This window comes from Juglans regia, chromosome 14 (genome assembly GCF_001411555.2).
Source record: "Juglans regia cultivar Chandler chromosome 14, Walnut 2.0, whole genome shotgun sequence".
NCBI lineage: Eukaryota > Viridiplantae > Streptophyta > Magnoliopsida > Fagales > Juglandaceae > Juglans > Juglans regia.
In genome coordinates, this window is record NC_049914.1 from 1,645,064 (window position 1) to 1,672,449 (window position 27,386).

Consider the following 27,386-nt stretch of genomic DNA (forward strand, 5'->3'; position numbering starts at 1 on the left):
ATGACATAGCAATAAAAACTCATGTTTATATAAATAATTTTAATTATATAAAATGTTGACATAAAATGAGAGTACTGAATTATTTTAGGAATATTTAAATAAATTTGTCAAATCAAGTTTTTTTAAATGAATATGATAGTCCTATAATAAATGAAATATTTATAAACCAAATTTGAAATAAAAAATAATTCCTAACGGGCCTGCTGAAATACGGTATTTACGAAGGGCCTCTGGGTCAATGTAAGCCAGCCAAGCAGCCAGCCCATTGAACACTGGTGATGCTATAGAAAAGAGACGGAGTCCAACCCCAAAGTCCCGACTGGACCGCATCGCAGCTGGCTGCCGAAACACCACCGTGCACCAAAAGGATCTCCTTCCTTACTCTCGCCACCGCCATCGTTACTTTTAAGCCCAAACCCCCCTTCTCTCTCTCTCTCTCTCTGGTCGATGTTCCCTATTTTTAATCCGAATTAGAAGGAGACGCAGAGACACTTGTTGAAAAAAGAGGAGCAAAACGCCACACCAAAAGGTTATCGGATCTCAACTCAGGTAGATCCCAATAAGGCAAGTTACTTCTTCTCTTCTATTTCTTTCTCTGTAAACACCATTGGATCATTGCCGATGCTTCTCTTTGGTTTCTTATATTGGAAATATCTTATTTCCTTTTCTTGGAAAATGCTCAAATTTCCGTTGTCTTATGAATTTCATGCCATGCTTGCGTTGCCGCAATGGCCTTTTCAGTTTTTTTCTTTAAACTCTCAACTCTCTCTCTCGATAAACTTGCGATGGAAACTCAGTTAGTACTCGTATTGGAATATTCGTTGCAATCGTTTTATTGGACAAAATTTTTTTCAGTCCTGGAAAATCTGTTATATAATTAACTCGTGGCGAGGTTTCTTCGTTGCAATGATTTCATTTTTGTTTTTTTAATTTTTTTGCAACTGCACTTAAATAGTTAAATGCTTGAAATCTAGCCTGTCTGATGCTTTGATCGGGATTTTGTATTTTTCTGTGTCCTTATCTCCGATTGGGCTCTGAGAAAGTTTTTTAGTGGTCAAGTCTTTTGGATTCTGTTTGATCGTGTTGCTTCAAAAGATCTTAGCACTATGCTTGAATCTTCTCTCTCATTCTCTTTGCATCCTGACAAAGGCTTACTGATTGAATCCATCTCATAGTGCATATGAAGGAAAGCTAAAAGTGATGAGAGTTTGTTGCTCCAGGTTACTCTGGAAATTGCTCTGAATGAACCTATAAAAAAAAAAATATTTTGCATGGGAATTTGTGATAGTTTCAGTAATGTGACATTTACGACATTTCTTTCAGATTCTTTTGCAATGGAACTAGCACAACTAGAGGCATTGTGTGAGAGGCTGTACAATTCCCAGGACTCCGTGGAAAGAGCTCATGCAGAGAATACTTTGAAATGCTTTTCGGTGAACACTGATTATATTTCACAATGCCAATACATTCTTGACCATTCATTGACTCCTTATGCGCTGATGCTCGCTAGTTCGAGTTTGTTGAAGCAAGTCACTGAACATAGCCTTGCCTTACAGCTCCGTCTTGATATCCGTAATTTTCTTACTCTTCACCTACTGGCCTCTGCACCTTTTTTTAGTTTTCAATTTGCTTCCTAATCTTGAATGTTTGAACTTCACTTGCAGGAAGCTACCTTATTAACTATCTTGCCACCAGGGGACCTGAATTGCAGCCTTTTGTAACCGCATCTTTAATTCAACTCTTATGTCGAGTTACAAAGTTTGGGTGGTTTGATGATGATCGATTCCGGGACGTAGTGAAAGAGTCAATGAACTTCTTGAGCCAGGTTATTTGTAGTGCATGTTGATAATTCTGCCTGTGTGGATGTATGCCTATGCGTGTTGTGTTCTCTGCATTTTACATATGCATGTAAGCAGCTATATTGTCTAAGATATGCCTATTGATTCGTTGGATTCCTTTAAATTCTAATTTTCCTGCATAATCATTTTTTCTATGGTTTGTTGGCTCTTCAAATGAATTGAATGAATAAGATCATCCCACATTCGGCTGCTCATCTATCTTGACTATCGGTGCTTTCTAGAAAGAGAAATGCTTTAGTCACAAAGAGATTTCACAAAAGTGAACTCACAAACTGACATGGCTTGATGTGGTACATCAGATTGTAAATGTACTTTTATTTTAAAGTAGATGTGACGTATTACATGAAGTCATGTCTGTTTGTGAGTGTACTTTTGTAAAATCTCTTTGTGGCTATAACACTTCTCTTCAGAAATAATTTATTGCCTTGCATTGTTGCTTTATGGGGATGGTGGATTGACTTTGAGTAATTGTTCCAAGTTCTGGCCAGTGTTCACATGGTCGGTTACATGTATCACTAAGATATTGTTTTTTTATAATAGGCAACATCGGACCACTATGCTATTGGTTTGAAGATCTTAAATCAACTAGTGTCTGAGATGAATCAGGTAAGTTTATAACTTGTGCCAAAGTTTGTTAGCAGTATGGGGAATAATTACTCTGATATTACAAATCTTGGGTAATATATGTTATTCTTAAATCCTTTATGTGGATAATATTTTACAGTACTCGGTAATATTCACACCGTATGATTTTTCATTCTTTGAAGAAGAAAAAGCTTCTTTTACCTGTTTTGTGCTTATTTCTTAGAAGTCTTATCTAAAATAGTGTCTGAAATGATATGTCTTTGCGAAGAGATCTTTGATCACCAGATTTATTCTTATTTTATTCTGATGGTGGGTAAAAAGTAGAAGAATGAGAGATGGATGCATCTTTGTATTAGTGTGTAAAATTATAGAAGGAAAAAATAAATAAATTTTCAACTGAGAACAACATTTACCTGGTAATGCCTAATCTTGGAAAAGAAAAAGCTTATTAGTTGTTAAGTATAACAAATACATGCATTTACTACAACAAGTTTTAATCACATAACTTGTAATAGCCGCAGCAATCTGCTATCTAGATGTTCTTTGTGAGTATATTTTAGCTAAAAATTCGATGACATATCTCATGATGTGGTGACTGATTAGTTCCTAATCATGTACAGAATTTTTTAATGAGATGAATGTCAATTGGCATATTAGACTCTTAGATTTCTAATATTTTTGTAGGTTCTTTTGTGCATTTCTGTTTTGTTTTCGGGAAATATAAGCATGCATTTATTTTTTTGTCAAAAATTTCTTATAAAAAGAAATATAAGCAATGCATTTGTGACTGTTGTGAAAACATGTTTTGGAGATTAAAGCAATAATCTGTCCTTGGTTTTGCCATTGATATACGCTTATTTTAGCTTTTCCTCGTTCGCCAATTATAATTTTTAATTTTCTTTGTTTTTTTCTCTATAGATATAAAATTAATTATATTGATCTGGTCATTAACACCTGCTTGTATGTGTTTGGACTTCTATATCCTTAGCCTAATCCTGGGTTGCCTTCAACACATCATCGAAGGGTAGCATGCTCCTTCAGGGATCAATCGCTTTATCAGATATTCCAAATATCATTGACGTCACTGCAACAGCTGAAGAGTGATGGTAATATGCTATGTATAATTTGGGAGTGACCAACCCACCATCTTGCCTAAATTTTCATTCGGTGTTTTCTGGTGAATTCAGTTCTGATGGTTTTGCGTGTATGTAACATGCAGTTGTTAGTCGATTGCAAGAGTTAGCACTTTCTCTATCGCTCAAGTGTTTATCCTTTGATTTTGTGGGGACATCAATCGATGAAAGTTCCGAAGAATTTGGTACTGTTCAGGTAGTTGCCTCTTTTATTGTAATGATTACTCATTTGATGGTTCTTTAGTAAGTTCCTTTTGCATTGGCGTTGTAATATGGTGGAGATCTGACAGATTCCATCTTCTTGGAGACCTGTTTTGGAGGATCCTGCAACCTTGCAGATCTTTTTTGATTACTATGCTATTACAAAAGCCCCTCTTTCCAAAGAGGTTAGTACATGTCATGTTCCTTGTATTTGGAGTAGCATCATCGCACACATCGTCTATTCTATTTACATGCTCTATGAACATATGCATGAGGAAAGAAAGATTGGTCTAGGTATTTTGCTATACGGATAAGTTCTACTAAAATTACTGATTTATTGGCAGAATAGTTGTTATATATATTATTTTATTCTTCCTTATGTATTTGAGTTTTTTTGGGGGTGGCAGTATAAATGTATTTTCAGCTCTGGTCTCCACCTTCCACCCCACCAATTTCTCCCAAAAAAAAAAAAACTGCACGTGCATGCATACAAACATATTGTTCTCAATATTAGTAGAAAATGCATTAAGGCATTAGTTTTTTTCTTTTACGTTTTTAAAATATGGAAAAATCGTAAAATCGTTGGCTAATTAAATGGATAGACTTCTGCAGTTTCAGGAATAAAGAATGGTGGAGTGCCATTTTAATTATCTTTTTCTTGTATATATCCTGTGTACTTGGTCAATGCCTTTTACCTATAAAAAAAAAATGGTGGATTGCCATTTATTTCACTATCCAATTGTCTGTTTTGCTAAAAAAGAAAATTTTTAGGCCATCCCTCTCTGTCTTTCGCTGTGAACTTTTCCTAGTTGATTGCTTTTAAGTATGCTTTAAACCTTTTTCTGCTAGGGTTAAAATTAATTTTTCTTTCCAGGCACTGGAGTGCTTGGTGCGACTTGCTTCTATAAGACGTTCTTTGTTTACAAATGATGCTGCCCGTTCTAAGTTTTTGGCCCATTTAATGACAGGAACCAAAGAAATCCTGCAAACAGGGCAAGGTGTGTTTGGCTTCTCGCATTCTTTTCCTTTTGGTTTCATGCTAGGCTTTTTCCATATTGATTGTGAGTGACTATTGAATGATCCATAATCTCTTTCTTTGTTTGCTCTTTTACTTGTGGATGTGTGTGCTTGTGCACATGCCTGATGTCTATGTTACTACCCATAAATAATCTCCTTTTTCCTTTTCCTTTCTTCCCTTTGCATTTTCTAATTTGATAGAATATACATGACTTGGAATTTTGAAGACTTTTATTAACACAACCTAGGGATATTCCTTTTTTGCTCTTTCCTTTTCTATTCTTCCCTTTGCATTTCCTTCTTTAACATACTAGATATGACTTCAAGTTTTGAAGATTTTAAATCCACCTATTCCTTGTATTGCATAACTTGAAAGAAATCCACCTAGTCCTCGTATTGCATTACTTAAAAAATCCACTTAGTCCTTGTATTTTGTTACTTAAAAGATTCTACCTATCCTAGATAGGTGTTTCCTCTTGTATACCATCTTGTGTACTTGGGCTATGTCTATCCTATTAATACAATCGTTTGCTTTACAAGCAGTGTCCTTGGTTCTTTCAAACTTTTTTTTTTATAAGTAATCGATAATTATTATTAATAGAGATAGGCAAAGCCCGAGTACACAAGATGGTATACAAGAGATAAGACCTATCTAGGTCGAAATAATAGAAGCCAAAAAGTCGTGAAAACTCAGGCCATTAAAATGTAAAGCTATGGCCCATAGAAATAAAGTACGGAAAAATAGAGATTTAAGTTCCTCTAGTGACCACTCCTTGTTTTTGAAAGTTCGATCGTTGCGCTCTTGCCATATACACCTCATAATATAGATTGGGATCATCTTTCACACCGTCTTGATTTGTGCGACTCCTCTCGGAAGTGTCCAGCTAGCCAATAGATCAACCACAATTGCAGGCATGACAGAGGATAACTCCACTCAGCTAAACACTTCAACCCACAAGGCTCTAGTTGTCTCACAATGTAACAAAAGGTGTTCCATTGTCTCGCCGGATCTTTCAAACTTGAAATTTTTCATTTTGTCTATCTCATGTGGTGCCTTTGGATGGAGAGAAATGGTCCGTGCTTCGAAGATCAGGAATGTTCCTTGGATGAGCTTAAAAGATTCTTTTTAACACTTTATTTTTATGGGCCTCTGTCATTGATTTCAATGGGGCTAGTTTTCATGGTTTCCTTGTATCTATTTTTAGTCCTTGTAACTGGGTGTTCTCGTTGTATACCTGCTGTGTACTTGGGCTACTCCTGTTTTTTCTTGTCAATAAAATTTTATTTTACCTATTAAAAAAGGAAATTTGTCATGCCAGGCTTTTGCGTTTTATTTGTGGTAACCTGGAACTTGTATTGACAGAGTTGGACTAGTGATCTATATATCTGATCAGAGTTTATGTATGTGCCAAATTGAGGTTGGGACTAATCTATCATCCATTAGGAGATGTCACATGATTTAAAGCTAAAATATGATTATGAAAAGCTTGTAGATGAGTGGATTCTTATAAAAATAAAATAAAATAGATGAGTTGATTGCTTCAGCCGTGGTGTATGTGTTTGAGCTTGTTGCAAATGCATGCATTTATTGTAATCGACTGCTAATGAACTTTTTAGTGAGTCAGGTGTATGTGGTTGATTTTAAAAAGCTTAAATTAACGCCTATAGGTTTGCCGTTTTACAATGTGGATTAGCATTCAAATGTATTTCGTGAATTATTTTCATAGCACTATGCACAACCTAGCAATAATTTAGTTTATTTTTAAAAGTTTTTTAGTGTGTATTTTTTTTAAATTCTTTATTCTTTTGGATGTGCACTTACTATATCTTTATTGGATGTGGTATCAGGTCTTGTTGATCATGACAATTACCATGAGTATTGTCGTCTTCTTGGACGTTTCAGGGTGAATTATCAGGTATGCCTAATGTAAAATTTTGGACGTCAGGTACTTCTTATTGGCTATGCAAACGGATTTGAGTATGTGTAATTACTAAGTATTGTTGCAACTGTAACGAGGAAGAGAATAATATGGACTGGCGTTGTATGTTTAACATAAATGGTAATAATGTAGATCATTTACTTATAAAAAAAATGTAGATCATTTGTTGCTTCATTCCTTACTTGCTTTGGAGTTATGGACCCTCGTCTTATATTTGGCTGGCTTATGCCTAAATAAATGTTTGCATGTGTTCATATTTGGCTGGCTTATGCCTAAATAAGTGTTTATCTCATGTAGACTATATGAGGGAATGAAATACGCAGATTTTTAAGGGCAATAGTTTCCATCAATAGAATTAAGTCTTGCTCTGCCATTCCTTATTTTTTGGATGTTGTTAGATAAAAGAAGGCTGTCGTCTACAATAAAATACTTTCGTATGCAGCCTGTATACCTTATTTCTGATTATTCATAAGATGATATTTGCTAAATTAAGAAGTAAGATAAATTGCTGGTTCTATTGACCGTCATCTTCACCCTGCTGCATGTGGGACACTTTGTTTTAGTGATTGTTTTGAGGTTTCTTTTAGCTGTTACCATAGTGGATCTCTAACACTCAAAATGATCACACACCCACCATATTTACCATGATAGAATTGCTGTTGGAGCTCTGTGGCTTATCATTTTGGACAAATGTTTTTGACAGCATTCTTGTATTCGTCTGGTCCAGATATTCTAGCTGGTTTTATTTGGTTCAAGTATATCCAGTGATTTGGTGGGGTGATAATTTGTAATTATAGTTTTTTTTATCAGTAAATAAACACTTTATTGATGAGGAATAGGCATAGCCCAAGTACAATTTGTAATTATAGACTTAGGCTAGTGAATTGAAGTTATTTCTCTTAATTTTAAGGTACATGTTTATTTTAATACTTTACTTCATTGGTCGATTGTAATTGATTTCCATGGCATGACTTTTCATGAATTCCTTGTATCTCTAAACTAGCACACCTAGGCATTGCTCTTGTATATGTCCAGTATACTTGGGCTTATCCCTACTCTTTTGATCAATAAAAATTTGTTTACCGATAAAAAAAAAAAATTAAAGCTACATGTTTATTGGATTTGTAAACTTATGTTGCAGTTGTCAGAGCTTGTGAATGTAGAAGGCTATAGTGATTGGATACATCTGGTTGCGGAGTTCACTTTAAAGTCTCTGCAATCTTGGCAGGTTACTTTTAAGCAATTCCATGTTACAGTGTCTATAAGAGATCCCTATTACCTTCTGTGACTTGCATTACTGATTAAGGTCATCTACTTTTGCCAGTGGGCCAGCAGCAGTGTGTATTACCTATTAGGCCTGTGGTCCAGATTGGTGACATCTGTACCCTATTTGAAAGGTGATGCACCAAGCTTGCTGGATGAATTTGTGCCTAAGATTACTGAAGGTTTCATCACATCAAGGTTTAACTCTGTGCAGGTATAGCTGCCCATGCATTCTTTATGGGTTGGTATTTTGATAGTATTGTAAATGTGAGAACATCAGCCCCCTGTTTCTTCTCTTTGTATTTTGCAGGCTGGATTGCCAGATGATCTTTCTGAGAACCCGTTAGACAACGTTGAACTTCTTCAGGATCAACTAGATTGCTTTCCTTACCTTTGCAGATTTCAGGTTCAATCTATATGTGATTATTTTTTGTCAGCCTGAAGTTCCCTGAAGCACATTTATTTGGAAAGACATGAAAATATAGCTCCAGATTTTATTTAACAATCTCGTTCCAGATCTTATTTTGTTGGAGTTGTATTGGCATAATAACAGCTTTGTTTCGTTGGTTTGCAGTATGAAAGCAGTAGTTTGTATATAATAAATATAATGGAGCCAATTCTGCAAGCATACACGGTATTATCATCTATCATGTCTATTGCATTTCTTTTTTAAGATTTTGATTTAAATCCTTTTGGGCTTCTAATGAGATGAACATTACTTTTTCTTTTTGATTGATTAAAAAATAGGAAAGAGCTCGATTGCAGACCACTGATAACAAGGATCTCTCTGTCATAGAAGCCAAACTTGCTTGGGTTGTTCATATTATTGCTGCTATTCTTAAGATAAAACAATGTACTGGTTGTAGGTAAGTTTTTTTTTTTTTGAAGTAGTTGTAGGTAAATATCCTTTTATACTTTTCACCTATTACATTTGTTGACTAAAATTTCTTTTTACTTATAAAACAAAAAAAATCGTTTTATACTTTTTATTAAATTTAGATCGTTTCTGTTGTTATTGTTAATTGCCTATATTTCTAATATGCAGTGTGGAATCACAAGAAGTGCTTGATGCAGAACTTTCAGCTCGTGTTTTGCAATTGATAAGTGTAACTGACAGTGGACTACACAGCCAGGTAGATAAGCAAGAATCGGCTTTGCCTTGACCTAATTTTTTATACCAGGGGGTACATCGAAAGTCTAAATTGTTACGTTTCCTTTAGCATAGCAACCTTAATGCTTCATGCATGGGATTTAAGATGAAAGTATGACAATTTTGCTTCATCAGGTTTAGTAATAAGCATCTGGTTCATGTCATTGAACACTGTTCATGGATGAGCTCATATCCATGGTGCTAAAAACTCTTTATGTCTGATTGTTGGCTCTTATTAAAAACATGTCTGATCGTTGGCTCATAATATACTTGTTGGTTATCTAGATTTTATGTCTTTGTTTTCCTTCCAACCCTAATCAAGTGCCTTCTCTTGCATACACCTTGTGTATATGTTAATGCCCCTTTCCGCTTTTAATAAGATTGACTTATGAAACAAAGCCAAATGAGAGTTCATTGAGTAGTGTAATGTAAGCATAAATGATAAGACTGGTTCTTTTGTCTCTGTTTGTGATTATAAGTTGTAATAAGAATGCACTAATTGTTTTGGAGTATCATTATATAAGTGGATTCAAGCGTACTTAAATGGGAAACATCAATCTGAGCCAGTATTGCATTGGATCCTGCTCACAAGTTATATTTAAAACTGCCTTTGGAGTTGAGTTAAGTTATTGGTTTGAATAGGAGACATACTGTACTGGCAATAGACCATTATAATCCTGAATGGTGAATGCAGGTGGTAGAGGATAGAGTGGGCTTTTGACTGTCCTTTGTGTTAGGTGATCATGTAATGTTTTTTGGTGATCATGTAATGTATTTCTTGGACCTGCAATCCCTATGAAATATTAGATTTGATGTTTACATAAGTGGTTGTACCTTGTTATCCTTCAATTCTTTATTTGTTGCCTTATTTTCTTGTTTATTTGTTGCGTTTATATGCATACACATCATATTTGTCATCCACATTGGACACAGACACAAACGTATCATACCCAATCGACGAAATTAGCAACTAATATGCGCATACACAGCTCCATCTAATGAACCAACTAAGGCTACCCCCCAATGCCCACGTACAGGACCACATTCCCATATAATGTACTATTCTGTCAACCAAATCATACCTTCTTCGATGTTATACTGGTTTTTCATCTCCCCATTTGCATATTTTGGGAAAAAGAAACTACTTAGCAAAGTCATATGTTTAGTGGAAGGATATATTGGAGGCTGGAGATCAGGGAAACTATGTCATGATCAGATGTCAAATTGTTGCAATTGCCATTCCAGTAATTGCATGCTTTTATATTGGCCATCTCTTCCAAGCTTTGACAAGCAGAAGTTTCTCTCTCTCTCTCCTCCCTTTAAAGATAACTGAACACGAATCTTTCCAAAATATCGTTAGGAGTTATTTTGATTTTCTTTCAAATATTAGTGAAAAATGAAAATGCCATTTAACATTCTTCTAGTGATTTACATTATTGATTCCACATCTTGGCACATGGCAGAGATATGGTGAAATAAGCAAGCAGAGACTTGATCGAGCAATTCTTACCTTCTTTCAACATTTCCGAAAGTCTTACGTAGGTGATCAGGCCATGCATTCATCGAAGGTAATAATTTTCTCTTCCTATTCTTTGTTAAGTTTTGTTGCTGCCTATGTTTTGAGGCTCTCTGTTTTTTGTTGCAGCAGCTATATGCCCGGTTGTCTGAGCTTCTTGGACTCCATGATCATCTACTGCTATTAAACGTAATTGTTGGGAAGATAGCTACAAACCTCAAGTGTTATACAGAGGTGAAAGCTCTTTTTTGTTTTCCATGTGTTGATTATATTTTTCTTTGATAGTGTATTATAGTTGTTTTTATGCATAATTTAGAGTGAAGAGGTGATTGATCACACATTGGGCTTGTTCTTGGAGCTGGCATCTGGGTAAGTATTATTACTTATGTATTTGAGTGATACAACTGTAGCTTTTTCTTTTTTTTTTTTTGGGTAAAAATTATTTTTATGATTTTTGCCAATTACAATCCCTTCGTGGACCACTGTGGTGCTTTCTGGGTTGCAGATACATGACTGGGAAGCTGCTTTTGAAATTAGATACCGTCAAATTCATAGTTGCAAATCACACTGTAATTCCAGCTCTGAACTTTCCTGATCCATTTTCCACTTTTTATTTGAGTGTCCATGAAACTAATCTTCATACTTATTATAATGATTAATTTCTCACATTCCTAATTTCAGAGGGAGCACTTTCCATTTTTAGAAGAATATAGATGCTCACGCAGCAGAACAACTTTCTATTACACCATCGGCTGTTTAATATTTATGGAGGACAGCCCTGTGAAATTCAAGTCATCAATGGATCCACTTTTGCAAGTATTTTCTCTGCCCCCCTCTGTCTAGTTATATGTATATGTATATATTGCACATGCTCATTGCTCAACATGTCAAAAAGGGTTGCTCCGGTAGCCTATTTTTTTACAGTGCTTCTGTTATGCTTGATCCTGTTGTTTTTGGCACGTAATACATGCTTTTGTCTGCCTTAGTTAATTGAAGCTGTAATTATTTCTTAAATGAGATGTCTAACCTTTGTCTCTTTAATATCTTTATGGCTCTTGTACCATTAATTTTGTTACCATCATTAATATTAATGTTAAGTTGTATTGTTAATTAATCTCTATTTCTTGTTCATTTATGATCATACGAAATTTGTGTTGTTCTTGCATAAAAAGTTTTTTTTTTGATAAGTAAACGATGGTATTAATAAGGATAGGCATAGCCCAAGTACACAAGATGGTACACTGTTCTTGCATAAAAATAGTAACAATCAGAGTAGTTATATTTTTATTGAATGGATAGCATGCCAATTTAATTTTTCCTCTTTCTTTTAGTTTCAGATTTTTTTGCTGATTGAATATTTATGGTCTTTTAGGTTTTCATCAGTTTAGAATCAACCCCTGATTCACTTTTCCGTACTGATGCTGTAAAGTATGCATTAATTGGCCTAATGAGGGATCTCAGAGGAATTGCAATGGCGACAAATAGGTAAGTATATGCAAAATTTCTGGATTTGGTTATTGTTAATGAACATTAAACTATAATAATGTTACTGCTTTTGATATTTTACAGTCGCAGAACTTATGGGCTTCTGTTTGATTGGCTATATCCTGCACACATGCCTCTACTCTTGAAAGGCATCTCACACTGGAGTGATACACCAGAGGTAGGGAAACATGGTTAGATTCTGCCTATATATAGGCTTTTCAACAGTGTTCACGTATACTTTAGTCAACCCTAGAAAGCATTTATACTCTCAGCACTGGAATCCATATTTATCAACATAAAACTTAGTGTTAATTACACTTTGCCCTCTCGAATTTCTACTCAATTCACAATGCGACTCTGAAACTAATAATTGCATCAAAGTGGACTCTCGAACTTTCAAAACTTCCCAATCCTCCCCTTCCATCTACTAGCAGCGTCAAATCTAACGGAAATTCACTGCAAAGATGTAATTTTCATCTAATTTATTATCATTGACCATATAAAATATAAAATAATATATGCTATCAATTAAAAATAAATCATTAATCATTAACCATATATAAAGTTATTTTATATCTAAGTAAACAAGTATGAATAATCTATGTACACAATGAAATTATTTGATATTCATTAACCATATATAAATTAATAAAAAAAATTATTTAGTGATTTATGATTTATTATTAATTGATAGCATGTATTATTTTATATTTTATATGGTCAATGATAACAAATTAGATGAAAATTACATATTTACAGTGAATGTTATGCACATGAGCAGCACGTGTAGTAAATTTCTGTTAGATTTAACATTGTTGGTAGATAGAAGGGGGGATTGAGAAGTTTTGAAGGTTCGAGGGTCCACTTAGATGCAATTATTAGTTTCGGAGGCACATTGTGAATTGAGTGAAAGTTTGAGGGGATAAAGTGTAATTAACCATAAAACTTACCTATAAAAAAATTGATTAACTTAAAATAAGCCTTGATCCCAATTTACCTGTCTTTCAACAGTGTCCATGTATTGAAAACTGGTTGGATCTTTATCTTTTTTCTCTTCCCCCTCAACAGGGTTTTTTTTTTATAAGCTTTTTGATAAGCAACAGGGTCTTTTTTAATTCACTTGATAATGCAGGTTACAACACCTTTGTTGAAATTCATGGCTGAATTTGTGTTAAACAAAGCCCAGCGTCTGACTTTCGACTCTTCCTCTCCAAACGGCATACTTCTTTTCCGTGAAGTCAGTAAATTAATTGTTGCTTATGGGTCAAGGATTTTATCTCTTCCAAATGCTGCTGATATATATGCCTTTAAATACAAGGGTATATGGATTTGTTTAAACATTATCTCAAGAGGTAACAACAACAACCTTTGTTTACTTCAGCTGTTCGGTGGGTTTACTCAGTGAGATTATTATTTTTATTAGTATTTAGCCAGTGTGATATTGAAGTCTAATATGACACGATTTTTGTTCTAGTGCTGGTATTATTTGGTACCTTTTATTTTTAATCAAATATGAACATTATCAAAAGCTATAATACTTTGAGTATCCCTATTTTTTCGATTACATTTGTTCTCAACTATATTATAGATCATATATTTTTTGAATTTTTGCTCATCATATTTTGGTGTGTTCGTGTGATGTTCCATCTTTTTAAGTTTAATTTGCAGAGCTCTCTTTTTCTTTTTCTTTTTCTAAAATTTAAAGCTATTTATAAAACATGCATGCCTCTAAAGTATTTTGTAGTTTTATTAACTTTTGGAAACAATAAAAATTCATAAAAAAAATCTAATGCAAAACAGAGGTACTGTAGAAAAATTGTGACAGAAGAAGCAAGAAAATGATCTAACAGTTAATATGACTAAAGAAGTCTCAGATGAAGTGTTATTACAACTTACAATACAACTGAAAAAAGTCACTCCACGTTGCACTTGCATCTCACAGCGACAAAAAAGATAAACTGATTCCCCACTCCTCTTTCAAATACAACACCAATCAGTCACCACATTATGTCTCTTAAAACTTTCATTGTAAGAATCTTTCCCAACAAGGCTGTACACGAAAGGAACGTAGCTCCCGTTGAAACCTTTGTCCACGAAATATTCTTCCAAGGAAAGGGTTGTTATTATAATGAGATATTAGGATACTATAGAAGGAATGAACACTTGACATCCCAGAACAACCCTCTTTTGGATGGGGCACATAGGATTTTGACTTCGCCTTTTCTTTTAGAAGGAACTAATTATTATTTTTTTTTTATAAGTAAAATGTAAATTTTATTGATACGAATGAAATAGGCATAGCCCGTGTACATAGGAGGTATACAAAAGAACACCTAAATACATTCTGGGAACGATAGATTAAAGTCAGGAAGTCACGAGCATTGTTCCCATTAAGCACAATGGCTGAAAACCAAAGCACTCCGTCATTGTGCGCTCCCTATCTTCAAAGCACCATTCATTTCTTTCCGACCAAGTACACCACATAATGCACAGTGAATCTCCTTCTAACAAGCCAGTAATTCAACCATCCTCAATGGCATTACCCAAGCAACATCAACTTCTAAAGATCTCATCCCACAACACCCTAGTTACCTCACAATGCAATAATAAGTAATCCACTGATTCTCCATGCTTTTTACGCAAATTGCACCAATCCATCACAATGAGCCCCATTTTCTTCAAGTTGTCCATGGTCAAAATCTTCCCAAGAGCAGCAGTCCATACAAAAAAAGCTACTTTAGAAGGAACACGAGACCTCAAAATACTCTTCCAAGGGAAGGGAACATTACCTTATGATGCCAATATTTTGTAATACTACCTAACTGTACACTTCTTGCTTCCATTGGACTTCCACTGCATCCTATCCCCCTGTGCCGTAGTGTTTCCCGTGGAGTATATCAACCTGAAAAATTCTAAAACTGTGTGCAATTCCCAATCATGAATATCCCTATTAAGTAGGACATTCCACTGGTGAGAACCATGAGAAAATACCCGCAGATATGCCACAGAAGCATCATTGTTAGGTGCAATACAATAGAGAGCTGGAAAGGCCCTATCAAGAGCGCAATCTCCACACCAAACATCATGCCAAAACCTGATTCTGGTACCCTCTCCAGCCACAAAACGGATATGATTTTCAAAACTCTGTCATCCCCTCCTAATAAATTTCCATAAGCCCATGCCATACCCCCCCCCAGCACCAAGCACTGTGTCGAGTCTAGAGTCAATAATTTCCTTCCACAGTGAATCCCCCTCCAAGTGGTACCTCCATAACCATTTCCCCAACAAAGCTTTATTGAAAGTCCTCAAGTTGCACACTCCCAAGCCACCATTCGAAATTGGAGAACAAACTTTCTTCCACTTAACAAGATGAAATTTCATTTCCTCCCCCATTCCTCTCACAAAAAAGCCCGAAATAATTTCTCAATCCTTTTCTCCACCCCTGCAGGAGAAGGAAATAGAGATAAAAAATTAGTGGACATGTTAGTTAAAATGCTCTTAATTAAAGTGAGTCGGCCCCTTTTCGATAAATATAACTTTTTCCAACCAGCTAGCCTTTTTTCTACTTTCTCCACAACCCCATTTCAAATAGCTTTAGCCTTAAAAGTCGCCCCCAATGAGAGACCCAAATATTTCATAGGCAAAGATGACACTTTACAATCTAGAAGGCTTGCCAGGCTATTGATACTGGACACCACGCCCACCGCAACCATCTCGGACTTACCAAGGTTCACTTTAAGCCCCGACACGACTTCAAAACATAACAAAAGTGCTCGTAAAGTTTGAATTTGGCCATGATCCGCTTCACAAAAAGGAGAGTATCATCTGCAAATAAGAGATGTGAGATTATGATAGAGTCATTAGTACCATTACCCACCGAAAATCCTAATAGAAAACCTCCTCCCACAGCAGCCTTCATCATCTGGCCAAGTGCCTACATAAGAATGACAAAAAGAAGAGGAGACAATGGATCCCTTTGTCTCAATCCATGAGAACTGTTAAAAAAATAGCAGGGGTGCCATTAACTAGCACCAAGAAGCGAGCGGTAGAGATACAATGTTGAATCCATGAAATCCACCTATCACCAAAGCCAAGCCTCCCAAGCAAGTATAAAATAAATTCTCAATTCACATGATCATATACCTTTTCCATGTCAAGTTTGCATAGAATACTGAGAACTAAACTAATTATTCTAAGTGCACCAAGTGTAATTTTTTTTTTTGATAAGTAAGTGCACCAAGTGTAATGCTAAAAATTATGAGTAATATCATCTAGAATCTTTTCAATTCTTACATTACTTTACTTTGTTGTTACGGTTTTATTACAATTTCTTTGAACATTATGAGTAAGATGAATTTTGAAGATCATTATTCTCATCAATAAAATTTTTATTTACCGATACAAAGAAAAAGATCATTATTATCTCTTTTTATAAGTAAAAGAGAGTTTATTAATACCATCATCTTTATTATGAGTAATCATTATTATTTTTGATAAGTTAGAATTATATTAGGCACAATGTAATAGGCGAAGCCCGAGTACACAGAAAGTATACAAAAGAAACACCTAATTACATGCTAAAGCTTTAAAATAACGAAGACAGGAACACGTTTACAGCCCCACCCTTGAGTACAATAGCAGAGAACCAGCTAAGTAAAGTACTCATAAAAAACTTCCAAAATGCATCCCTATTGCGTTCCCGATCATTAAAACACCTCTCATTTCTCTCTAACCAAATGCACCACATAATACACAAAGGCATCAATTTCCATGCAGCTGCCACTTGAGAGCAAGTATGCAGATGAAAGTTGGTCCAGCTTGCTAGACAATCAGCCACTGCTTCTGGCATAACCCAACACAGCCCAACCCTTCCAAACACACCACCCCACAGCACTTTAGCCATTTCGCAATGGAGTAATAAATGGTTCACTGATTCCGCTTCTTTCTTGCACATAAAGCACCAATCCAAAACAATCATTCCACGCTTCCTCAGATTATCTATAGTCTGAATATTCCCTATTGCTGCTGTCCATACAAAAAAAGCCACCTTTGATGGAACATGGACCTTCCAAATCCTCCTCCAAGGAAAACCAGTATGGTGCTGATTTAGTATCACCTTATAAAATGACCGCACTGTAAATTTTTTAGAGGCTGTTTGTCTCCAACATAGTTGGTCCCTACCCTGTCTTCTTATCTCCATTGAGTACAACTGTCTAAAGAAGTCAGTAACCTCCTCTACTTCCCAATCCTGGGCAGATCTGGATAAGCCTACATCCCAAAGCACCTCTCCATTGGAAAAACCCATCACCTCGGAAACTGCAGCTTGCTTATTAGTCGCCAATCTGAATACAACCGGAAATGTTCGAGACAATTCAATGTCCCCACACCAAACATCAGACCAGAACCTGATTTTTGAACCATCACCAACCGAGAAGTTAACTTGTTTCCAGAAACGACCCCAACCTTTCCTAATAAACTTCCATAGACTCACTCCATATGACGCCCTGCTCTCCTTGGAACACCATCCTCCCCAATCACTACCATACTTGCAATCGATCACCCCTTTCCACAAAGCTTCCTCTTCCCCATGGTATCTCCATAACCACTTCCCCAACAACGCCTTATTAAAGCTACATAACCTATGAATACCCAGCCCTCAGTTAGCAAGTGGGCGGCAAATTTTTTTCCAACTCACTAAAGGAATTTTAGTCTCCTCTCCCAGGCCTCCCCATAAAAAATCTCTATACAATTTTTCGATACGGTTGGCGACACCAACAGGTAAGGGGAATAGAGAAAGAAAGTAGGTAGGGATATTAGAGAGAGTACTCTTTATAAGAGTAATCCTACCCCCTTTTGATAAGTAAGTCATTTTCCAAGCTGCCAACTTCCTTGCTATCTTCTCGATCACCCCATCTCACACGTGTTTGGCCTTAAAAGGAGCACCTAGTGGTAGTCCCAAATATTTTATGGGCAGAAATGCAACTTTACACCCCAGGAATTCAGCCAAGTGATGAATATTATGGACATCTCCCACCGGTACCAACTCCGATTTACTTAAGTTCACTTTTAATCCCGAGATGGCTTGAAAACATAGCAGGACAGCCCTCAAAATTTGAATCTGTTTCCCAACGGCCTCACAAAAGATGAGGGTATCATCCGCAAAGAGCAAGTGTGATATTGTAGAGATGCCACTAGAGTTAGTTCCCACTGAAAAACCCGAGATAAAACCTGCACCCACCACTGCTTCCACCATGCGACTTAAGGCTTCCATAACAATATCAAATAGGAAGGGGGATAAGGGATCCCCCTGCCTCAAGCCTCTAGAGCTTGGAAAATACCCACAAGGCTGCCCATTAACCAATACAGAAAAGCGTATAGTTGAAATGCAATGACTTATCCAGCCACACCACTTTTCTCTGAAACCGCATCTTCTAAGCATATACAACAGAAAATTCCAGCTTACATGATCGTATGCTTTTTCCATATCCAACTTACAAAGAACTCCCGGAGCCCCTTCCCGCATGCGACTATCAACACATTCATTTGCAATCAGCACCGAATCTATGATTTGTCTTCCTTTAACAAATCATCTTCCCCATCACTTTGCTCATTCTATTTGCTAACACCTTTGAGATAATCTTATAGACACTACTTACCAAGCTAATTGGGCGGAACTCCTTCAACTCCAAAGCACCCGCTCTCTTAGGAATCAAGGCTATAAAAGTGGCATTCAAGCTCTTCTCAAACTTTTGGAGCTCATAAAATTCATGAAAAACCTTCATCACATCCCCCCGCACTATCTCCCAACAATCCTGAAAAAAAGCCATAGAGAAGCCATCCGGCCCGGGAGCTTTGTCTCTCCTCATTCCACACACCACCCGATGCACCTCAAGCTCTTCAAACGGCCTTTCCAGCCAACTTGATGAAGAATCATCCACTGTTGCAAAGCTCAATCCATCTATCTTAGGTCTCCAATCTTCCGTCTCACTGAGGAGGGAACTAAAATACTGCACAGCATGCTCTTGGATCTCAGCGGGAACGGAAAGTAGATTATTTTCAGTTCTTAACATCTCAATGGCATTGTTACGTCTATGGGAATTAGCCATTTTGTGGAAGAAGCTAGTACACTTATCCCCCTCTTTAAGCCAAAGAACTCTCGACTTTTGCCTCCATGATATTTCTTCCCTTAAAAGAACCCTCTCAAGTTCTATTTTGACTTCGTTCATCCTAGATGAGCTCTCCTCGCTATCCCCATCAGCTTCCAAGGATTGAAGCTCTTCCCAAAGGGTTTTTTTCTGCTGCTCAACATTCCCAAAAACCTCCTTAGTCCAAACCTTCAAATTAGTTTTTAAGGCTTTGAGTTTACTAGCCAAAACAAAACTAGGAGTCCCCACAAACTGATATGACAGCCACCAACTTTTTACCTTATCAATGAAGCCCTCTACTTCTAGCCACATATTCTCGAACTTAAAGTACCGTTTGCCCTCGTGTATGCCCCCACACTCAAGAATAATGGGGAAGTGGTCCGAACCTATCCTTGGAAAACGTTTTTGGCATAACTTCGGATAATGAGCTTCCCACGACGATGATACAAGAAATCTGTCCAATCTAGAACTGCCTCTAGAATTGGACCACGTATACTCAACCCCCCACCAACGGCAAATCCAGCAATTCCAAGTCAAAAATCAGCTGTGAGAAAACCTCCATAGCTGTAGTTATTGAAGAGAGACCCATCCGCTCACTTGGGAATCGGATTATATTGAAATCCCCACATAGACACCAAGGAAGATCCCACATGTAGTACAACCCAGAAACTTCATCCCATAGCAAATTCCTATCCCGATTCCTATTGGGACCGTAGACACTTGCTAATGCCCACAACCACCCATCTTCCACGTTCCTTAATACACATGCCACCAAGTAATTTCCAATGCACTCTTCTACCATCTCGACAACTCTACTATCCCACATGACAAGTACACCACCAGAGGCCCCCGAAGAGGCTAAATAAGTCCAGCCTACAAACGAGCCTCTCCACAAGCTACTAATAACATTCCTGTCAACACTTTCCAATTTTGTTTCTTGGAGGCATACAATATCAATCTTCCAACTATGAATAATGGACCTAATGCGAAGGCGTTTATTGACATTATTGATCCCCCTTACATTCCAAGACATAATTTTAGGCTTCATTAACAAAAATAACTTCCCTCCCCTTAGATATGCTCCTCCCAGAAGTACCCTCCTTATTGTCATAATTAATAGAACAATGCAATCTTCTCAACTCCCGCTTCTTTTTCACAGATGACTGCTCAACCGTGGATTGACCAGCTTCAATAGCAACTAGAAGGGCCCTCAATTGTTCTTCATAGCCATCATAAAAGAGACCCACACAGCTTTGGATTTTCTCCACTTGTTTAAAAACCCAATCTGAGGATTCCTCAGACACCATCTGAAGAGGAGTCATCTGTAACGGAGACGAACTATCCATCTCCTCCTCATAAACAGCTACTACGAGCTCTGGTTCCGAAACCAAACAATTTCCCCCCTCCACCATAGATGTCAGAACCTCGTTATGTCCCTCATCAGCCTCAATAATTTCCCCTGCCTCCCTATCCATAACATGGTTGATCAACATCAGCTCACCCGAAGCTTCCAACTCTATCTGTGCCAGTGGTGGAATCAGCTGCGGCTCCACAACACTATCTTGGGTCTGAGCCGAAATCATCTTTCCTATGCAATCACTATAACTCCCCAACATAAGCCCATCTGAGGCTTCCAGTGAGCCTATCGACTCTTTCTGTGACATTGCTGGAAGAGTCTGAACTAATATCGGCTCTGTAACAGTGTCTCGGGACTGAACCGAAACTGTTTTGCCTTTGTTCCTATCAGAATCACCTCTACTCCTCGTGATTGACGTCGGAATCTCCGTGTCTACTGCCGTCGACCAAGTCTGTACAGAATCCAAGGCATTTGTTTCTGATCTTGCCACAGAACTCCCTGGGTTCACCTCTCCATGCTTCACGGACCCTGCTACCTGCGGCTGTTCTTCCGTCAAAGCTTCGATGACCTTCGACGTCGCCGTCTGAGGCTTCGCCGGCCACGGTGGCACTGGCCCACCCGTCTCTGAGTCCACCCCGACCTGCGACTTCTTCCTCCACGTCAAACCTTTCGGTTGGTTGGACTCGGGTCGGATACCCTGTGTGGACTGGCCCTTCCCTTTCGGCCTCCTTTCCTGTCCTACACCCAAGGCCTCAGTCCCTTGTTTCACGAGATCAGACTCCGGCCCACTCCCCAGACCCGAGTTCGACCCCATAATTTCTTTACCCAAAACGCACCGTATCAAACCTTTGACTTTAACGGCCATCTCTTCCAAGGCAATCTGCATATCCCGCAAATCACTCAACATACTCAAGTCATTCTGCCCAGACACACCTCTGCCATCACCCTCTCGTCTCTGTGCCTCTACCAAACCAGTCACTTCACCTACTCTATTCAGCTCTACCGAAGCAAGATTGCTCACTACTCGAGGTGTCTGCACAACCTCCTTGTATGACCGAGCCTCTGTCGACGAAGATGGTGGACCTCTCCCCTGAGCACCTTTGTTGCCCACCTCCCTCACGACCACTGCAAGCTTCCTCCACCCCATTCCGTCCCTTTCCCCAGGGATAAAGATGAAGCTCCGGCGCCCACCACCACTGTACTCCACTAGGGCCAGAAAACTACCACGGGGGTTGGATCCCTTTTGCACAATATATCCCCTGTTACCGTCCCTATAAGCAGAGTAGTATACCTTACTTCTAAGTTTAGAACATTCCTCCAATGACCTTGAGACCCAGCGTGCTGTGTCCCAACCCAACCTCAAGGTTTGTGATCCTTTCCAACCCCTCTCCGTGATAAGCACTTCATGCCCCTCCGCCCATATCCCAAATACCTTCGATTCTATTGCTAAACTTCGCATGGAGGACATTAGTAAAATACAGACAAAGCTTCTGTATTAACCTTAGTTCTTGAACCTCCCACAAACTAAAGCAAGCTAAAACCCCACAATACAAAACCCCACAAAACCCGTATGAACTTGACACCCAACTGAACTACATTCTAATCACCACAACTGAACTTAACATGCTAGAACATCCATCAATACCATTCTGAACTTAACACCAACTGGACTACATGCTAATCACCATTCTGAACTTATCATCATTATTATGATGATAATTGCTAATTATCAAAGTAAAATCCCTTGTTCCAGTACTTGAGAGTTTTGATTAGAAGATACATGGATCAATCCATCCTTCTAAGATTTCTATTTTGGTCATGATGCTCTCTTCCAGATTCTTTGCCTTGTGTATCCAATCACTTGTGTTTCCAATATCATTCTTTTAATCGATAACTGTTGTTATCCTCTGTGAATTCAAGAATTAATCTAGTAGTCAGTTATGGCATTAGTTTATTACTAATATCTACAATGTTATCTTTTGAACTTTTTTTATATCAAGTTTTGAATACCTTTTCAGTTTAAACTAATTCCATAATCTTTCATATGTCAGTTAGACATAATCCTTTCCCCCCTTCCTATATATGGCACAATATGGATGATGCTAGTAAGAGCCAGTACTAGTGGTTTTGGTGCTTATATAATGTATTTCAAATACTCATTGAATACGGCGTTTCTTATGAAAAACATATGTTGTAAACTGAATTTACTGTCTTACCTTCAAATGACAGCCCTTGCTGGAAATTATGTCAACTTTGGTGTGTTTGAGCTATATGGGGATAGAGCACTCTCTGATGCCCTTGATGTTGCTCTAAAGATGACACTATCAATTCCTTTGGCTGATATATTGGCCTTCCGTAAGGTATGTGAACTTTTTTCTCTAAAGGCTTTGTAATCAATTGGTTTTATGATCAAGATCTCCTAGAGCATCTACTTGTAAAAAAAAAAAAAAAAAGTCTCTAGAGTGAGAGAAAAAGACACATGGGGGGAGCCTTTTAGCATTTAATGTCTATATCTGTTTCTAGTTCTTAATTTTTTTTTTTTTATAAGTAAATTCTAGTTCTTAATTAGGTATTTTTTCTTATATACATCTGTGGACTTGGCCTATGCCTCTTATTATTATTATTATTATTATTATTATTATTATCATCAATACTTGTTTACCTATAAAGAAAAAATTTAAACGTTGAGCATTTAATTTTACCTGAGAAACATGCGAATTGTAAGAGTAAGTTCAAGTGCTAAATACTCAAATATTTTAAGTTTTTCCTGCCTTAGAACTGGGCTGATTTTAAAAATAAAAAATACAATCAGTTCCTATAGTTTGCCCTTTCAACTTTTTTATATCTTGTCTCAGTCAGAAAAAGGTAGTCCGCAAGTTTGATGCTGGAATATTTTTCCAAGTTTTAAGCTCGCACCGTTAGCATAGCCCTTGAGTACGAACTTCATTAATCATGTGCATAATGAATTATGTGAAGCAAATTGGTCAATTTTGGAAATATTTTATTCGTTCCTCATATTCTGTCAAGTGTGTGTTCTTTGTCCTTTCAATGTCAGTTGTTGAGTTTATAGTTGGGTCCTAGACTAGTGATCCATAAAAAAAATGTTGGGTCCTAGACTTGTGATACCATTTATTATTTTATGGATCATTTTCTCCCCAACAATGTTTCTCGCATTTGAGCAATTTTCTGAATTTTGGGTCCTAGACTAGTGATCCATAAAAAAATTGTTGGGTCCTAGACTTGTGATACCATTTATTATTTTATGGATCATTTTCTCTCCAACAATGTTTCTTGCATATGAGCAATTTTCTGATTTTTTTTTTTTTTGCAGCTAACAAGGGCCTATTTTGCATTCTTGGAGGTGCTTTTCAACAGCCACATTGTTTTTATATTGAACTTGGATACAAACACTTTTATGCATATTGTAGGTTCTCTTGAATCTGGTCTTAAAGGTTTGGATACGAATATCTCATCACAGGTGTGTTTCGTGCCTCTATCATATGGATGGGCATTATTAACATTGAAATATATTAAATCATGCATGAGCATGTACTTTAAGCTGATGTTTCTTGTCTAGATTGGACACCGTAGTGTATATCTGTATTTGTTTTTTTTTAATTTCTCATTGATGTCCAAAACTCTGAACTTCTCTTTCCAGTGTGCATCTGCTGTCGATAATCTGGCTGCATTCTATTTCAACAATATCACCATGGGGGAGGCACCTACTTCACCTGCTGCAATAAATCTTGCTCGGCACATTGCAGATGGCCCTAATTTGTTTCCAGGAGTAAGGATGACAACGATTGATGGGCTATCATTTGCAGTTTGTGCTTAAAAATATGACAATTTGTGTTTCTTTTGGTCAAGTAATTGTCATGACAGTCCCCTTTCCCCGCCAAATTTTTTATGCCTAAAATTAACCTATCACGTGTTTCTTAATATTAAATTCTATAAATGAACTAAAAAACAAAAAAAATTGTTGCCATAAATCTTCGTTAGCTGGGGATTAATTGTTTGGCATGCATAACTTTTTGTAGTAGCTCTTTTAATTCCTTATCTTGCACCTTGCGTAGGGTTCATGAATTTGAAACCTGGTTTATTTGCTCTAATTATATAGCACCCAAGTTTTCCATCAATTTAATTTCATATGAATGCGCATCAGTTCATTTAAGTGAAATGGGGCATCATCCGGTGCTAATCCTACATAAGTGGGGTCCTTGGTTGGGTGATTTCTAAAAGTATCAACCTTTCTTTTCTAACATCATGAATTCTGAATGTTTGGTGTTGAAGAAGACTAGAATAATGAGGTATCTCTATTGTTTTAAAACAGGTGTCTTGGAGACTAATGAATGCAAAATAGGTATTAACAAAGTGAGAACATGCTAGAAACTTTGTGTTATGCTGGTCACCATGCTGTTTTACTGATCCTACCTGATTTATTCTGACCCGAGCAAAACTAATAGATTCAGATAGATGTATGTCATTTGGCCGAAGCAATGAACTTCCAACCTAACCTGAAAATTATAATAAATAATCCTAAAGGAAAATACACTTTCCATCCTCCAACTTAGATGCTAACACTTTGTACCCCAAATTACCAAAACTGAATAATTGGAAGCTGGCTTAAAAGCAGGGCAATAGAACTCTAGCAAAGTAGGAGAATCTAGAGTTCCTAAAAAAACATTTAGATAACTAGAGGGGGCATTGCACTTCGGATGAAGTGGATATCATAGGCAGCATCTGCTAGTGGTTTCTTGTGATAAAGGTTTTCCTCTTCACATTCTGGCGGCCCTGAGCTACGCATTGTTTTTTTTTTATATCTATCCTTATCTATCCTCGATTTCAGCCCTCATGCTTTCAGAACCTCATCACTGCTAGGGTAACCTCACCACACAAGATGTGGCTGCATTTTGTTAATCAATTTTGTGGGCCTTTCACTGTCACAACTATGATGAGGACTATAAAGTTATGGTGCTGGAGTCTCTTTCTTGATCATTATGGGAATAATGATGCATCTATATGTTAGTTATAAAAAAAAATGATGCATTTATATGTTATACCAGTTCCTTTGTCGTGAATATCATTGTATATTTGATTCTATGTATGATGTATTTGTATATGCATGCATGTTTTTTGTATGTGTATATATATCTTTGTCTATATCTGTGTTTTTATTTATGTCGCGGTATGCTCATTTGGGCACTTTTAGATTGTTTTTAACAACTTTCTGTTTTTTTTCCTCTATAAATATAAAGATATTGAAGACGCTCTTCGAGATAGTTTTGTTTGAGGACTGTGGCAACCAGTGGAGTCTTAGCAGACCAATGTTGAGCTTAATACTAATCAGTGAGCAGGTGATGCTTCATAATTTAGAGCTTAATACTTAAACTAGTGTGAGGTTTAAGTCACACTGGTGTGACTGCCATGGTTATACCATTGACAACTTTCCAGAGATTAACTCTTTCTGATACTCATAATTGGACTAACTTCATAAACTTATCGCGTCCGTTAAGTTCACATCAATCAGATGTCATTTACTATCAAATCCATAAAGTTATGTATTTGTATATGTTTTTTAATTCTCTGAAGCTATAATTTAGAACATTTGGTAGATGAGATAGCCCTTATGATAAATTGCTCTTTTCTACAGTAAACTCTAGAATGAATGGATGATAATTTACCTAGCTTTTAAATTTTTATCATTAACCCCTAGTGTGCGTGAAAGGTGTGGAAAAAGTTCTTTCCTATAAAAAATAAAGTTTTCTGATGATAAGTAATTGAATGTTGTTACTATAAACCTTCTTGTTGCATCTGTTATGCAGCATGCCTGGAAAGGTTTAAACATCTGATAACTATTTTTACTGGAAATTTTACATGCCTCATCTCGATTAGATTGTTCATGTTGATCCATATGGATTTAATTCAAAAGTTTTGATCGTGTTTATTTCTGACATAACATTCACTTTTGCAGATATTCACTGATTTGAAAGCTCAGATTTTGGCTTCACAGGTTAGTATCATCTCTTCAATGTCTTCTGAAGGGTTATGGAACCTCAAGTTATCAACCTCTAGTTGAGTGTTTTCTAGTTGATTATCACTAAGTATTACAAGAAGTATACTTTTTTGGATGATCTTGCAGCCAGCAGATCAACATCAGCGGCTTTCCTTGTGTTTTGACAAGTTAATGGCAGATGTTACTCGGAGCTTGGATTCCAAAAATAGGGATAAATTCACACAGAATCTTACCATATTCAGGCATGAGTTTCGGGTAAAATAACTCGAGTCTCTGTGAAGTGGATACTTGTTTGGAAATCAAATTATGTATGCAGAAGATGTTTGTCCGAAGAACCCAGTACTAGTCTCTTCTGTAAACATGGCATCTCTGCTCATTAGACAAGGGTGTTGTTTCACATGGGTTTCTTAATCTAAACGAAAAAGAAGCAGATTCTATGATGTTCATGGGATTGTGGAGTGGGAAAAGTTTGATATGAATCTTTGTGGTGTTACTGTATAGTTTTAATAGACGTCGTCCTTGAATAGGGGAGATTATAGTCTCTGATCAGTATGGATGTTGTAGCATTAAGTGGAGGATTTCTCTAAGGTCGGGTATAGACGCTAGGGGTTGGGTTGGCTGATGATGATGATGGTCGTTGTAGAAGATCAATTCTTTTTTAGGAGAAAGAAATTAAGATGTACATGATCATTAATTCTTCAAGTTTTTAATGTTTCTGTATA

The 27,386-nt window shown here is 36.9% G+C and overlaps 1 protein-coding gene across 3 annotated transcripts; it reads left to right on the forward strand.

The window, feature by feature from the left end:
* The first annotated feature begins 331 nt into the window (after window positions 1-331).
* Window positions 332-27,386, forward strand: LOC109012277 (exportin-7). Of its 3 annotated transcripts, none has more exons than XM_018993812.2 (29): window positions 332-564; window positions 1,324-1,572; window positions 1,665-1,825; window positions 2,400-2,465; window positions 3,433-3,550; window positions 3,664-3,773; window positions 3,868-3,963; window positions 4,653-4,776; window positions 6,644-6,711; window positions 7,877-7,963; window positions 8,060-8,212; window positions 8,309-8,404; window positions 8,573-8,632; window positions 8,746-8,864; window positions 9,044-9,131; window positions 10,612-10,716; window positions 10,794-10,898; window positions 10,981-11,033; window positions 11,170-11,233; window positions 11,346-11,480; window positions 12,037-12,149; window positions 12,234-12,327; window positions 13,282-13,501; window positions 22,881-23,011; window positions 23,983-24,129; window positions 24,310-24,438; window positions 25,907-26,005; window positions 26,623-26,661; window positions 26,791-27,386. In XM_018993812.2, exons 2-29 carry the CDS (start codon window positions 1,335-1,337, stop codon window positions 26,926-26,928), a joined length of 3,156 nt encoding a protein of 1,051 aa, XP_018849357.1. In that variant the 5' UTR covers window positions 332-564; window positions 1,324-1,334; the 3' UTR covers window positions 26,929-27,386. The 3 variants fall into 3 exon arrangements, with proteins under 3 accessions (XP_018849357.1, XP_018849361.1, XP_018849358.1); XM_018993816.2 differs by having other exon boundaries at window positions 10,797-10,898; XM_018993813.2 differs by having other exon boundaries at window positions 332-549.

Coding starts and splice junctions, on each gene's coding strand:
- LOC109012277 (XM_018993812.2), top strand. CDS start 1,335: ATGGAACTAGCACAACTAGAGGCATTGTGTGAGAGGCTGTACAATTCC. Junction 7,964..8,059: donor AGTCTCTGCAATCTTGGCAG/GTTACTTTTAAG, acceptor TACTTTTGCCAG/TGGGCCAGCAGCAGTGTGTA. Junction 26,662..26,790: donor CTCAGATTTTGGCTTCACAG/GTTAGTATCATC, acceptor ATGATCTTGCAG/CCAGCAGATCAACATCAGCG.